The sequence below is a fragment of the Podarcis erhardii genome, assembly GCF_964252035.2.
Source record: "Podarcis erhardii genome assembly, chromosome: 5".
Lineage (NCBI taxonomy): Eukaryota > Metazoa > Chordata > Lepidosauria > Squamata > Lacertidae > Podarcis > Podarcis erhardii.
This window is the reverse complement of record NC_138509.1, coordinates 56182081-56193740: the sequence shown is the minus strand read 5'-3', so window position 1 is coordinate 56193740 and position 11660 is coordinate 56182081. Positions and strand designations below refer to the sequence as shown.

Sequence of the window (11660 nt, the reverse complement as noted above, 5' to 3'; positions counted from 1 at the left end):
CAGTTTCATTTGCTCACAAGGGCCTTGTTTTTACCCGTCTGAACCTATATTCTGTAGTTCCAGCAAAAGCAGCCCTTGTACTACAAGCTTTTATCTTCAAAGACAAAGCAAATGAGAGAATCATGATTTTAAAGGGGAAAAAAAGTGAGGCTGTTAAATACTACTTGTGGAAGATTTCCACTTACATAATTCCAGAAATGGTGTAATGCTTTGTCAAGTTTACAACTGGATTTTTAAAAGGGTTGTATGTATAGAAATCAGTGTTTCAAGGAAGCCAGTTAGTCACATCTAACCACAGGCCTGAAAGCCAAATGCAGTCATCTGGGCCTCTGCTTGGCCTTTGCAAGTCTTAGGCCACAAGCCTACCGCAGCCATATTCTAGTGGCTGTGCTTTGTACTCTTGAACAATGCCTCTTTTGATTCCCTGGATGGAGGCTAGAGGGATGTGTGTAGAAATTAGCAAACTGTACAAAAGTAAAAATTGCATTATTTGACCCTGCTCACTACTAGCCTCTAGGTGACTGATCAGAACATTTGTCCATCAGAAGGGGCCTGCAGGTCACTGGAAGTACATCATCTGGGATGAAATGTACCAGTATATGCAGCATAGGATGTTTCCTAAGAGGCAAACTGCAGAAAGTGGTGGAATTTAGGCCTGGTTTGAGTCTCAACACTAAATTATGTTTTTGCATTACATAAATAGGCAAGCCACTTCCTGCAGGACTGCAAGATTAGAAGCTTCCCTTTCTACTTTCAATTTAATTACAGGTACTGTTACATTTGAAGCCTAAACAGTAGTTAATCTTTGCTATGGATTGGTGAATGACCAGTTCATAAACCATAGTTAAGACTGCCCATTTTGTCTCCATTTGGACATAATAAACCACAATTGGTTAAAAGCAAGTGAAAGCTTTGTTATCCCACAATGGATGCAACCCACGATCCCAATTACCTATCTGCATTTCACTTTGGGTTGAATTAAGGCTGTGCAGAGTGGTGCAGACACATATTTGCTCAGAAATAAGATCAGTCAAGTAGTCTTAACACCCATCATTCAGCATTATCCTCAGTGTAAAAGCAGCCCTGCCAGATCATTGAATTCCGTATGTTGACGAATGCCTGTAGATTAAACAGGTTATATTAACATTTAGTATTAGTGCCATACTCTGCTCAGCACCATCCACATGTTTAAGACACAGGAAATAGGATCATGTTTGTTCCTCTCTTACTACAAATGGAACACAAATGGTTGTAATGAAAGCCATAATTTACTTTTGGAACAGAATGCAGTGTATCCCAGAGATACAGTAATGCCTAAGGATGTATCCATCATTTCTCAGCACAGATTGAAAGGGCTCCTTAACTGAATTGTACACACTAGAACTCTGTACGCTGTTTATATGTAGGACCGTCACTTCTGTAGTGGCAATGTGTACAGATGACAAACTTCATCACTGTTCATGATTTATTGAAGTGTACATCAACTTCTAGTTATATTACGTGCGTGGTCCAGTGTCAACATGTCAACCTGTCAAAAAAATAAACATCATTCAGTTACTACATCTTGCACAACTTCTACACACAGTGGCAGTATTTTGCCCAAACCAGGAAAATTCATATACTGGCTTGTTCTGAAGCCATTAACCAGTTTCCTGGCTCATACAAAATGGGAAATTACACTTAACAGAAGACTTCCTGGTTGGTTTGCTGGCTCACACATTTAAGGCTTATTAAGCAGATATATGATCATACAAATGGGGATACACTGCTGACATGAAATAACATGCTATTTAGCTGGGCAGAACTTAAAGGTATGCTCACAACTGGATGTCAAGAGGATATGAAAGCAACCACTTCCCCTTATTTCTGCATTTAGATACTCTTGCCATGCCACTCAGTGAAGAACTGAGTGATATAAAATAGGATAAAAATGCACATGCTGAGCAATTGCTGCTATCTGAACTATCAACTTTTCCTTAGCCAACTCTATTAAGACATCTATGAAATTTAAACTCATGGCAAACATCCCAGGTTTCAAAAACAAGCAAATTAACCTTGCATATCCTGTATCAAAATTCTGGTACTATGCATCTGCTCCTGGTCTTTGATTAGCTGAAGAACAGAGTGTTACACAAATTCAAGATCACTACACTTTGTTATGCCATTTAAGAAAGCCCTTCTATGTTCAAGTTGAGATTAGAGAGACAGCAACATATGATAACAACATTCCTGGTAAGAAATAACTTCATTCATGTTGTAATCTGCTTGAAGCCCTATGAAATGATTTACTCATAACAATACAAGTGCTTAAGATCCTAAACTTGCATTTGACATTTCATGTACAGATACAGAGATTTACCTGGATTTCTGGAGGTTTTAAGCCCTACTGGCATCAGTAAAATATGGCAGACACTTACCCATCTTATTTCTGTGTCACGGCTGGAGTTTGCTTCTTAGGCCTCAGTTTAAAATACAGGATGATAGTTGCAATCGTTGTATATGTAGCTATAACATACTAAAGACAGAAAAGGATATTATTCATCAGATAAAACACATTTCAAAGGGTTGTTTTTCTGTTATTTAAGTGCAGGAAAGAGAGAAATGGATTATTAAAAGTACCTGAGTTTATTAAAGCCCAAATCTGACAGGAAGGCAGGGCTGTCCACCTAATGTCCAAATCTGACAGGAAGGCAGGGCTGTCCACCTGTCCACCTAATGTAATAATATTGTCAGGTGACATCACCTTGGGTGCTAAGACATCACCTTCTGAAGTGTGTTCCAAGGAGATTTCATTTAAACTTCTTAGAAACGCATTTCAAAGGGAAGGCCACACCACAGGATACCAGAGGCAGGGCAAGTGGTTTGTGGAATAGAGCCTTGCAAACCAAATTAGGATCCCTGCCAAGCCTAATTCGGTCTGTGTGCCAGAGGTTCCCACCACACACATTCCCAAATCAATTCAGGAACTTTTGAGAATCAACTTCTTTGTTTCTTAGCAGTTATATAACTGGACACTTACATTTCTTCTGCCTGTCATGGTGTAGGTATTGAAGTATTTATGAAACCCTGTGAATTGGTGTTGTGACCCAGCATCGTGTCCTGCCATCACTATTAGTCCTAGATTTTAAAAAAGGAAGTTAGTACTTAATCTTTAAAAAAAAAATCTACAGTATCTTCCAGCCAAAGTAGACCAAATTCATTCCAATTATTTACATTTGAGCATGAAAGCATTAGCTACTAAAACTAAAACTACATAGGAGGATCTACTCAAAGCTGTTATTCTGAATTGTTTGCTACATCTAATACCAATATATTTTACAGTGCTGACCTTCAAACAATAATGGTTACTTCTGAAGTTAAGAGCAATGCTTCAAGAAACGTAAAATGGGCTTGTAAATAACGAATTATTTAGCCACCTGAGCCTCCATAGAGCAGGTTACGGATTTGCCACTATTCACATGCATGGGTAATAATAATAATAATTATAATAGATAACCTAATAAAAGTTGCATGTCCTATTTGTAAGAATGATGTAATCCATAGTTTTAATTGACATTAGAATACTTCATGCAGTAAATTTATCTTATCGTTCCAGACTACAACTCCTGTACCACCTATACATGGTTGAGTCAATGATCAACAAGACCAACAACTGTAGTTTCCCACCCCAAGGAGTCAGGCCATCAATGTCATAGCTAAAGGCATAAGTCTGGGCAGAAAGCAAGGGCTTTCAAACAGACCTTCAATCACTGTTGTTCAGCGAGAACATTCAAATCAATTCACTGAGGAATACTAGTTAGATCTAGTATAGGAGACCAACTTACCAAATGTTTCTCAACTGTGATTAACAGAGGTATCTCCTCAACAGGTGGATTGATTTTACACTGCAAATCTGGAAAACAAGGAAAGAGACGGCTCATCCTCTTGCAGATACAGGAACACTACGGAGTCATAAGCAAAGCCAACCAGAGTCTGGTGCTATGCATAACACCAGAACTTCAGAAAAAGGAAACCACTCCGTTTTGCATATTTCCATTGGGATATTTCACTAACCAGAAAGTTATTTTATGCATCATCGTTTACTAGTGAAATAATAGCCTTTAAACAGTTCAAACTGCTTATTATTTTTCAATCAACATAATAGAAGCTCCTTTAGACCTCGGCTAGCTATTACCAACCATTGACCCAACTTTAGTTATTTCATATGAACAGCAACCTGCGTATAAAGAGTATCAAACGCTAAATTACTCTATATACCAACCAATGACATTCATAACGAGTTTTGAAGACAACACACAGAATAGAAAATGACAGCCTAAATCCCTCGGCCCGGTCGGAAACAGCAGCACAAAAATGCTAACCCTTTGGACCTATGCAGTAGCTATTGGCTTACTAAACTGAATTTCAATTGCCATAGCACTCTTTGAAGGTTACTTCTACCAGGGTGCATGTGTGTGTCACAAGACACTAACAGGGCCTCTACCCTTTTTACAGATGCTACTAAAACACCCCAACAAAATTAACCTTCTGTCGAGCCAAGTCAGCGCCCGCCGCAGTTATTACCCGCTTTCTCCTCCCGATAACAACCATTCAATGCCCTTCGCGTGCAAGATGGCGTCGCTCAAACAGCCGTCCTTTCCGCTTGCCTCTGATTGGGGGAGGCGCGCCGCCCTGACGGAGTAAGGCGGCACTGCCTCAGAAAGGTATGATGTGATTGGGCAATTTGCGTGTTTGTCAAAGTTACCGGATTCCTTGCGCTCTGTGACGACTAATAAACCGTCCCGCGAGTTCTACCACGGCCCGGTTTCCGTAAAGCCCACTTCCGGTTGCCCTTTGCTGGCCTTCGAATTCGTTTCCGGGTTACGGAGCAGGTGGCGGCTCTCATGCCCCAGGCGTGCCAGTGAGTTGAAGAAGCGTGGGGGAAAGGTACATAAGCTGAGCTCTCTGGAAAAGAGGGATAATGACGGGAAGGAGGGTGGCCTAAGGACCGAGTCCGAGTGAGCTGGGGATTGAGAAATACGGCAAGGTGGGTTGCACGTGTAGAACTAGCGTGGCTGTGTGAGTGCCTTGCGGGTTCGCGGCCGGAGTGCTTGCTGTGACGCGCCTCCGCTCTTCTGATTGCAGGATCTCTCACAGAAGACATGGAAGGGGGGCTTGATTTAACCCATTTGTTTTTGCTATTTTATTATTTTTAATATTGAAAGCTGCTTTATGGACATAAAGACAGAGTAAAAATAGTGCTCTTATCTGCCCCAGCTTCCACTTTGTGCCTTCTGAGCTATCTAAAAATGTTTATATTTTAAAACTAGCAAAAGATTGCTAGATTTTTCTGAGTGTATGTGGAGTAAATGATTAAAATCCTGGTATGGTTATGAAGCAAAGTCATTTAGAATAGTGCATATTGTTTGTGAAATGCTCTCTTTTTAGTTTGTCATATTTTAAAATACAAAGGTTTTGGGTCTCTAATAGCTGCACAACGGCCAGAAATCAACAGGTGAGTTATTTTCTTGGCTGAGTGATAGAAGAGGACCCAATCATAGAGTTGGAAGGGACCCTGAGGATCATCTAGTCCAACCCCTGGGATGCACCCATGCAGGGATCAAACCTGTGACCTTGGTGTTATTGGCGCCACGCTCTAACCAGCTGAGCTAATGATAGAAAAAACAATTTATTGATCTCCACTTATGTAGGCATTGAATACTTAGGATCTTGGTTCATGAAATAACTCTTTGTTACTTAAGAACAAAGGAAGGACTAGCTTATTTCTGCATCTCTACCAGTAGACATTCAGTTTGAGTAGGTGTGGTACAGTGTTTGCACATTATAGATTAACAATATTTATGAGCTCTTGGTGTCATGATACTCTCATGAGTGTTGTTTTGTTTTAGAGAATGAATCATCAAAAGCACAACAATTATTTTATTCCTGTTATTTTAAAGTCTGTCTTCATTCTTTGCATGTAAGAAAATGTTTGTGTTGGTTTTGCCCTTTTGAACACAATTTGTATATGCAAATAACTTTGTTGCTTCCATTGCAGAAAGATAACCATGTCATCTGTAGAAGAGAATTTCCCTCGAGGTGGCCCACAAAGAAAAAGTCAAGAAGAAAAGGCGGCCAGTCAGTCAACAGTAGAGCAGGATAATTTATTCAAAGTATGCAAATTGTGAACATATTAAGTTGCCTTCCACTAAGTCAGATCTTGTTGCTTATTATTGCCTATTCTGCTTGGTAGCAATTCTCTAACTGCTTACAGAGGTGTTTCTCAAACCCTCTTACCTGTAGCAATTTTAACTGGAGTTGCCAAGGATTCAGCCCAGATTCTTCAGCATTCAATGCATATGCTTTATCACTGTGCTATAGGCCCAGATTGATGCACTGACATTGTTCTTAAGAATAACACAATAAGTGGTTCTGGGAACTCCTCAGGATAGAATAGAAATGCCTGTGCTGTATAAACAAGTTTCATGCCGATTAAACTGTAGCTTCTGATTTTGGTTCATTTCAGTAAGCCAGAGTTTGGCCTGGTTTGGGCATAGCAACAAATTGTGGTCAGTTTAGTTTAAACTTGGAAGTGAATGCTTCAAATGTCTTCCTTTGATGTGTGCCAGAAGAAGAGAGAGGAGGTAGAGCACTTCAGCCTCAATTTTGAGCTCACTTGCTTCCATAACACTAAACTGGGTTAGTGCAGGAACTTGTAGATCTCAAGATGTTGTTGGTCTCCAACTCCCACCAGCCCTAGCTATCATGGCCATTGGTTAGAAATGATGCAAGTTGTAATCCAGCACTGGAATGTCACTGCATCTCCATTCTTGTTTAATTTTAGATCTGTACTGCTCCTTTGAGTTTCAGACCAGGCCTTCCTTAAGATTAAACTCTCTTAAACATGCTTTCCTGCAGGTTACATTCATGGGTCCCTTTGCAGCTCTAAAACTAAACTATTGTTTTAGGGAAGCAACTGTCTTTTCAAAATCTTGAAATGTCTTTCTTTTTTCTTTTTTTACTGTCCTAGACGCAACATGAAGAAGTGACCAAGAAAAGAAAGAAAAACCATCAAGATGAAACAAAGCCAAAAAAACTCAAGATTGAGAAGAAAGCCGTTGTAAAAATCGGTGTTAAACATTTTGAATTTCTAACAGTTGAGGTTGGTCTATAATTGGTATTATGGCTTATTTTCACACTGTGGCAAATAACTACACAATAATTAGTACCATTTCAAATAGTAGCATATGAGACAGGAGGAGATTGTACATTATTGTGGTATTGAGAGATAATTCATAGCATGCAGAAGGCAATGATGTAATTTTCCCCTTCCGCTTTTCTTTGGATTTTTTAAGGTCTTGTTAAAAAGGGGACTTACAGCTTTTATTAACATTATACCTTTTTCCCCTGTGGGGGACAGTCTAGTTGTGTAAAACACAGGAGAAAAAAGTGATTCTGAAAGTTGCTTATTACCTGTCCTTGTTTTTTAAACAGTCCCTCACTGCAGGGGTACTGCTCTTAGGATGCGTGAAAGAGTCTAATCAGTTTGAGCTGGTGATCAGCTTGCCCAATGGGCTCACTGGATTTGTGCAAGTGACACGTATAAGTGATGCCTACAATGAGATGCTGAATGAACAGGTGGCTACAGATGAGCACTTAGAGGTAAGACAAGGTGCGTGTGCGTTACGTAGTTGTTTGGTGGGTTCTGCAAGTACCACCAAGCAGCAGGTTTCTTCTGTTCAGGGCATTCTCTTGCCTCCTCTGTTTCCTCCTCTGTTGTGAAGAGGCCTACATTGTAGAAGACCATTTAGAGCTGCCTTTACAACACCTGACTTGCTTTGGTGCCAAGATGGGGAACTTGAGGTCATCCAGATGTTGTTAGCCATCCCCAACAGCTACAGCTAGAGGTGTTCTGAGTTGTAGTCCAACATCTGGAGTGCCCTGCTTTAGTGTTTTGCACACTGCAAGAATGGGAGGATTTGCATTGAAATTAATATCTTCGGAATTGAATAAAAGGAAAGAAGATAGACCTTTTTTAAAAAAACACTTCTAGATTTTGATTGACACATCCCATTCCAGTCTGGAACAACATATGCTGATGTGGTGTTTGCCCATTCTTTAGGGATACGTTTGTATTGAGGGAGAGAAAGGGTTAATAGGTTGACCAATAAGAAAGCCCAGAGGCAGAGCTTACCTGATTTTGAGGCTCACCCCAGAGGTTTTGACAGTTAGTTTGGTTGGTTCTTTTTTTGGGGGGGGGATAGAGGAGTCAGAGTGAGTTAGAGACAGGGACAAGACTGAGAGGCAATAGAGTGACAGTGTTTCTAATATATTTTAAAATTTGTTTGTGTTTGAAATAAACTTTAATCTTCATTGTTAACTCTACCTGACTGAAATGCAATACTTCACCGGGGAACCCTGGGTTTCCTCCCCACAAAATTGGTGGCAGCAAAAGAATAAAGTAGTGGTGTACAGGTCAATAGTCCGTGAAACAACCAGGGGCTTTGTACGAACGCCACAAATTGGTGGTAGAGGTGGGATGAATACACCGTGAGGGGAAAGGTAAATCTGGGAATGATTACCTTATCCTGGGTGTGAAGACATATTGGTGTAGTTGTGGAAAAACCCAGTGTATGAGGCGAAGCCAATGTAATAAATTGAAAAGAGAACTTGAAGCTATTCTGGCAGAGGTTTTAGACTTGTGGTTGGGTGAAGGGAGCTTGCAAGTTCAGTGTGGAGACCCAGTGCAGGACTTTGGGGCCAGAGTCTAAAATGGAACCTAGCCGGAGGGAATAGCAGTGAGAAAAATTTCTTATCTGACTCTTGTTTTGCTGTCAAATCACACTCACTCGAAATGCCACCCAAAAAGCCAAGAAACCCTGTTAGGGAAACAACATATGAAAGGTCTGAAGAAGAGGAAAATGGGACTCCTCAGGGAGAAGGGCAGAATTTAGAGGAAATATTAGAAATTCCCTTTGGCTAGTTCCCTTTTAGACTCTGCCCCCGAAGTCCTGCATTGGGTCTCCACACAGCCAGTAACATGAATTTCTTTTGGCTTGCTATCTGTATTTTGGAGGAAATAAGCTTTGAATAGTTAAATGGCTGCATTGCAACCCCTTCAGTAATCAACATCTTCCGTAGCATGTTCAAAAATTCAGTTGTATTGCTTACAGCAGAAGATTGTTTGGCCAAAGTTTCAGAGTCAGTGACTAGATATTGCTGTTGCTGTTTTGATATGTTCCTTATTTTAGTCTTTATCCATTAAACTATCTTTTTGCAGGATCTGAATTCTCTCTCAGATCTCTTTACCCCAGGAATGCTGGTCAGATGTGCTGTGGTTGGTGTGGAGAAGACTACTACAGGTCGTCAGAGTATACAGCTAACAATCAACCCCAAAGATGTCAACAAGGCTTTGAATGCTGCCACTCTGAGACCTGGCATGGTATGAAACATATGAATTATCTGTTTACGCTTGCCTTTTCAAAATTATGTCATGTAGCTTACAAAAAATAAAATACAATAAAGCAAAATAAAAAGCACAAAACTACAACAATTAATAACACTTTAGCAGATAAATAGCTTTGAAATGTAAAGTAACAATTGAAAGAAGCAGTAATAAAAACTCATTGTGATGAATTAAGATGTCTGGATAAATAAAAATGCCTTTACTTGGTGCCAGAAAGTCATCCATGTAGGTGCCAGGTATACAGACCTAGAAAGGGGCTTCCATGGAAAAGAACCTCTCTGGTATCATCACATACCCTAACCTCAGTAGCTGGGGAACCTGGCAATGGGCATCATCAGATGAGCTCAAAACATATTATCTGTTAATTTTTTGTGATTTGATATGGGAAAATGTTCTTGTGCCTTTTATAAGAATGCAGGGAATAGAATTTCAGCAGGTGCAGATATCTTGTCCTAATATTGCTGTGAAGGGTATAGGTCTCGTTTGTGGAAGCCCAAAGTCCTGTTTCTTTTCAGGGAAACTTGAGTGCTTGAGGAGGGAGGAACAACAACAAGGAGTCTGATAAAATTTCCTTTAAGCTTACACTTCTTCTCCAAACAGCTGCTCTCTGGCTGCATCTCTAGTGTGGAAGATCATGGCTACCTTATTGACATAGGCATCCAAGCAACAAAAGCATTTCTGCCTCGTCAGAAAGCCAAGACCTACCTGCAGTCAGCCAACAAAGGTATAACTATACTTAGGAGTACTGGGTTTAAGGCAGGGGGAGAAGCAAATGGGTGGTTTAGAGAATGTAAAATCTTAAAAGCAGTGTTTAATGTCTGGATAAAATATAAAGACTTACTGGAAAATAAAACTCCAAGGTGGCTTTCACCATTGGAAGCTAAGGCCCGGAAAAGACTCAATATGGAGGCCAAATGGCCGAAGTATTGGGAAATATTAGAAAAAGATGGAGATAATTGGAAACTGCAGAGTCAGGAGAAAATGAAAGACAAAGTGCGAGATTGGTTACACTATGCCCAGATTAAAGAAGTTTTTAAACTTGACAAAAAGTTAGGATTCCAGGTGGAAAAATCGAAGCTAGAAACGGAATTGTTAGAGCCTAAGACTAAGGTACTTTCAAGAATGTATAACTTGCTGTTAAAATGGAATACACAAGATGAAACGGTCAAATCGGCTATGATAAAGTGGGCACAGGACACTGGATATAACATCATGTTTGAGGACTGGGAGAGGTTGTGGACTACTGGGCTGAATTTCACTGCATGTAATGCTTTGAAAGAAAATGTTATGAAAATGATATATAGATGGTATATGACCCCAGTCAAACTTGCAAAAATATACCACTTGTCTGATAACAAATGCTGGAAATGTAAAGAAAATGAAGGAACATTCTTTCACCTCTGGTGGACTTGCCCTAGGGTGAAGGCTTTCTGGGAAATGATATATAATGAGCTGAAAAAGGTATTCAAGTATACCTTTCCTAAGAAACCAGAGGCCTTCCTTCTGGGTATTGTCGGCCAGAAGGTGTTAAAGAAGGACCAAACATTTTTTATGTATGCAACAACAGCAGCAAGGATACTTGTCGCTAAGCATTGGAAAACCCAAGATTTACCCACACTGGAAGAATGGCAGATGCAACTGATAGACTATATGGAACTGGCTGAGATGACTGGCAGAATCCGACACCTGGGAGAAGAAACGGTGGAAGAAGATTGGAAGAAATTCAAGATTTATCTACAAAAATATTGTAAATTGTATGAATGTTAAGAAGGATGCTAGAGTATAAATAACTTGGCACCATTAAGTTAGAGGAAGTGAAATATGAAGATAAGCTAAATTTAAGAAAAGATAAATTTTGGGAAATTCTAGGTTATATTTAAATTTTTAAGATTTGAATAAAGGATATCTAAAATTAGAGATATAACATTGGAAAATTAGAGAATAAGAATCGAAATAAGGGGATAAATTTGTTGGATAAAATTTTATAGTCAGGAACGCAGGAGCGGGAGATGTGAGGGAGTCCAAAGAAGTTAAGAAAACTATGTTAAGAGATGTGTTCTATTGTATTGTTTATTGGTATTGTAATTAAAAATAAAAACTGTTAAAAAATATTTAAAAAAAAATATGGAAATGTAAAAGCATGCAGGCAACATTTATATCCAGCTGGTCTCTACAAATAAACTTTTCCGATGCCTTGAAAAAAATAAATAGAGAA

At 39.6% G+C, this 11660-nt stretch overlaps 2 protein-coding genes across 4 annotated transcripts in view; one reads left to right on the top strand and one right to left on the bottom strand.

Annotated features, from left to right (window-relative positions):
• Positions 1 to 1249: 1249 nt before the first annotated feature.
• Positions 1250 to 4690, bottom strand: ATP5MK (ATP synthase membrane subunit k). Of its 2 annotated transcripts, none has more exons than XM_081863465.1 (5): positions 4564 to 4690; positions 3825 to 3892; positions 3020 to 3117; positions 2418 to 2515; positions 1250 to 1528 (listed from the first exon to the last, which is right to left on the bottom strand). In XM_081863465.1, the coding sequence occupies exons 3-4, from the start codon at positions 3104 to 3106 to the stop codon at positions 2423 to 2425; spliced, it is 180 nt and encodes a 59-aa protein (XP_081719591.1). In that variant the 5' UTR covers positions 3107 to 3117; positions 3825 to 3892; positions 4564 to 4690; the 3' UTR covers positions 1250 to 1528; positions 2418 to 2422. The 2 variants fall into 2 exon arrangements, with proteins under 2 accessions (XP_081719591.1, XP_081719592.1); XM_081863466.1 differs by having other exon boundaries at positions 4525 to 4610.
• A 95-nt stretch (positions 4691 to 4785) lies between these two features.
• Positions 4786 to 11660, top strand: part of PDCD11 (programmed cell death 11) — a 32415-nt gene continuing 25540 nt past the window's right edge. Inside the window, exons 1-6 of one of the 2 annotated variants that reach the window (XM_081863374.1) lie at positions 4786 to 4926; positions 6038 to 6152; positions 7010 to 7141; positions 7474 to 7641; positions 9260 to 9421; positions 10046 to 10169. In XM_081863374.1, coding sequence (XP_081719500.1) covers positions 6048 to 6152; positions 7010 to 7141; positions 7474 to 7641; positions 9260 to 9421; positions 10046 to 10169 — 691 coding nt within the window. In that variant the 5' untranslated portion in view covers positions 4786 to 4926; positions 6038 to 6047. Of the gene's footprint in view, positions 5027 to 6037; positions 6153 to 7009; positions 7142 to 7473; positions 7642 to 9259; positions 9422 to 10045; positions 10170 to 11660 lie in introns of both variants that reach the window. The other variant, XM_081863373.1, reaches the window with a different exon arrangement.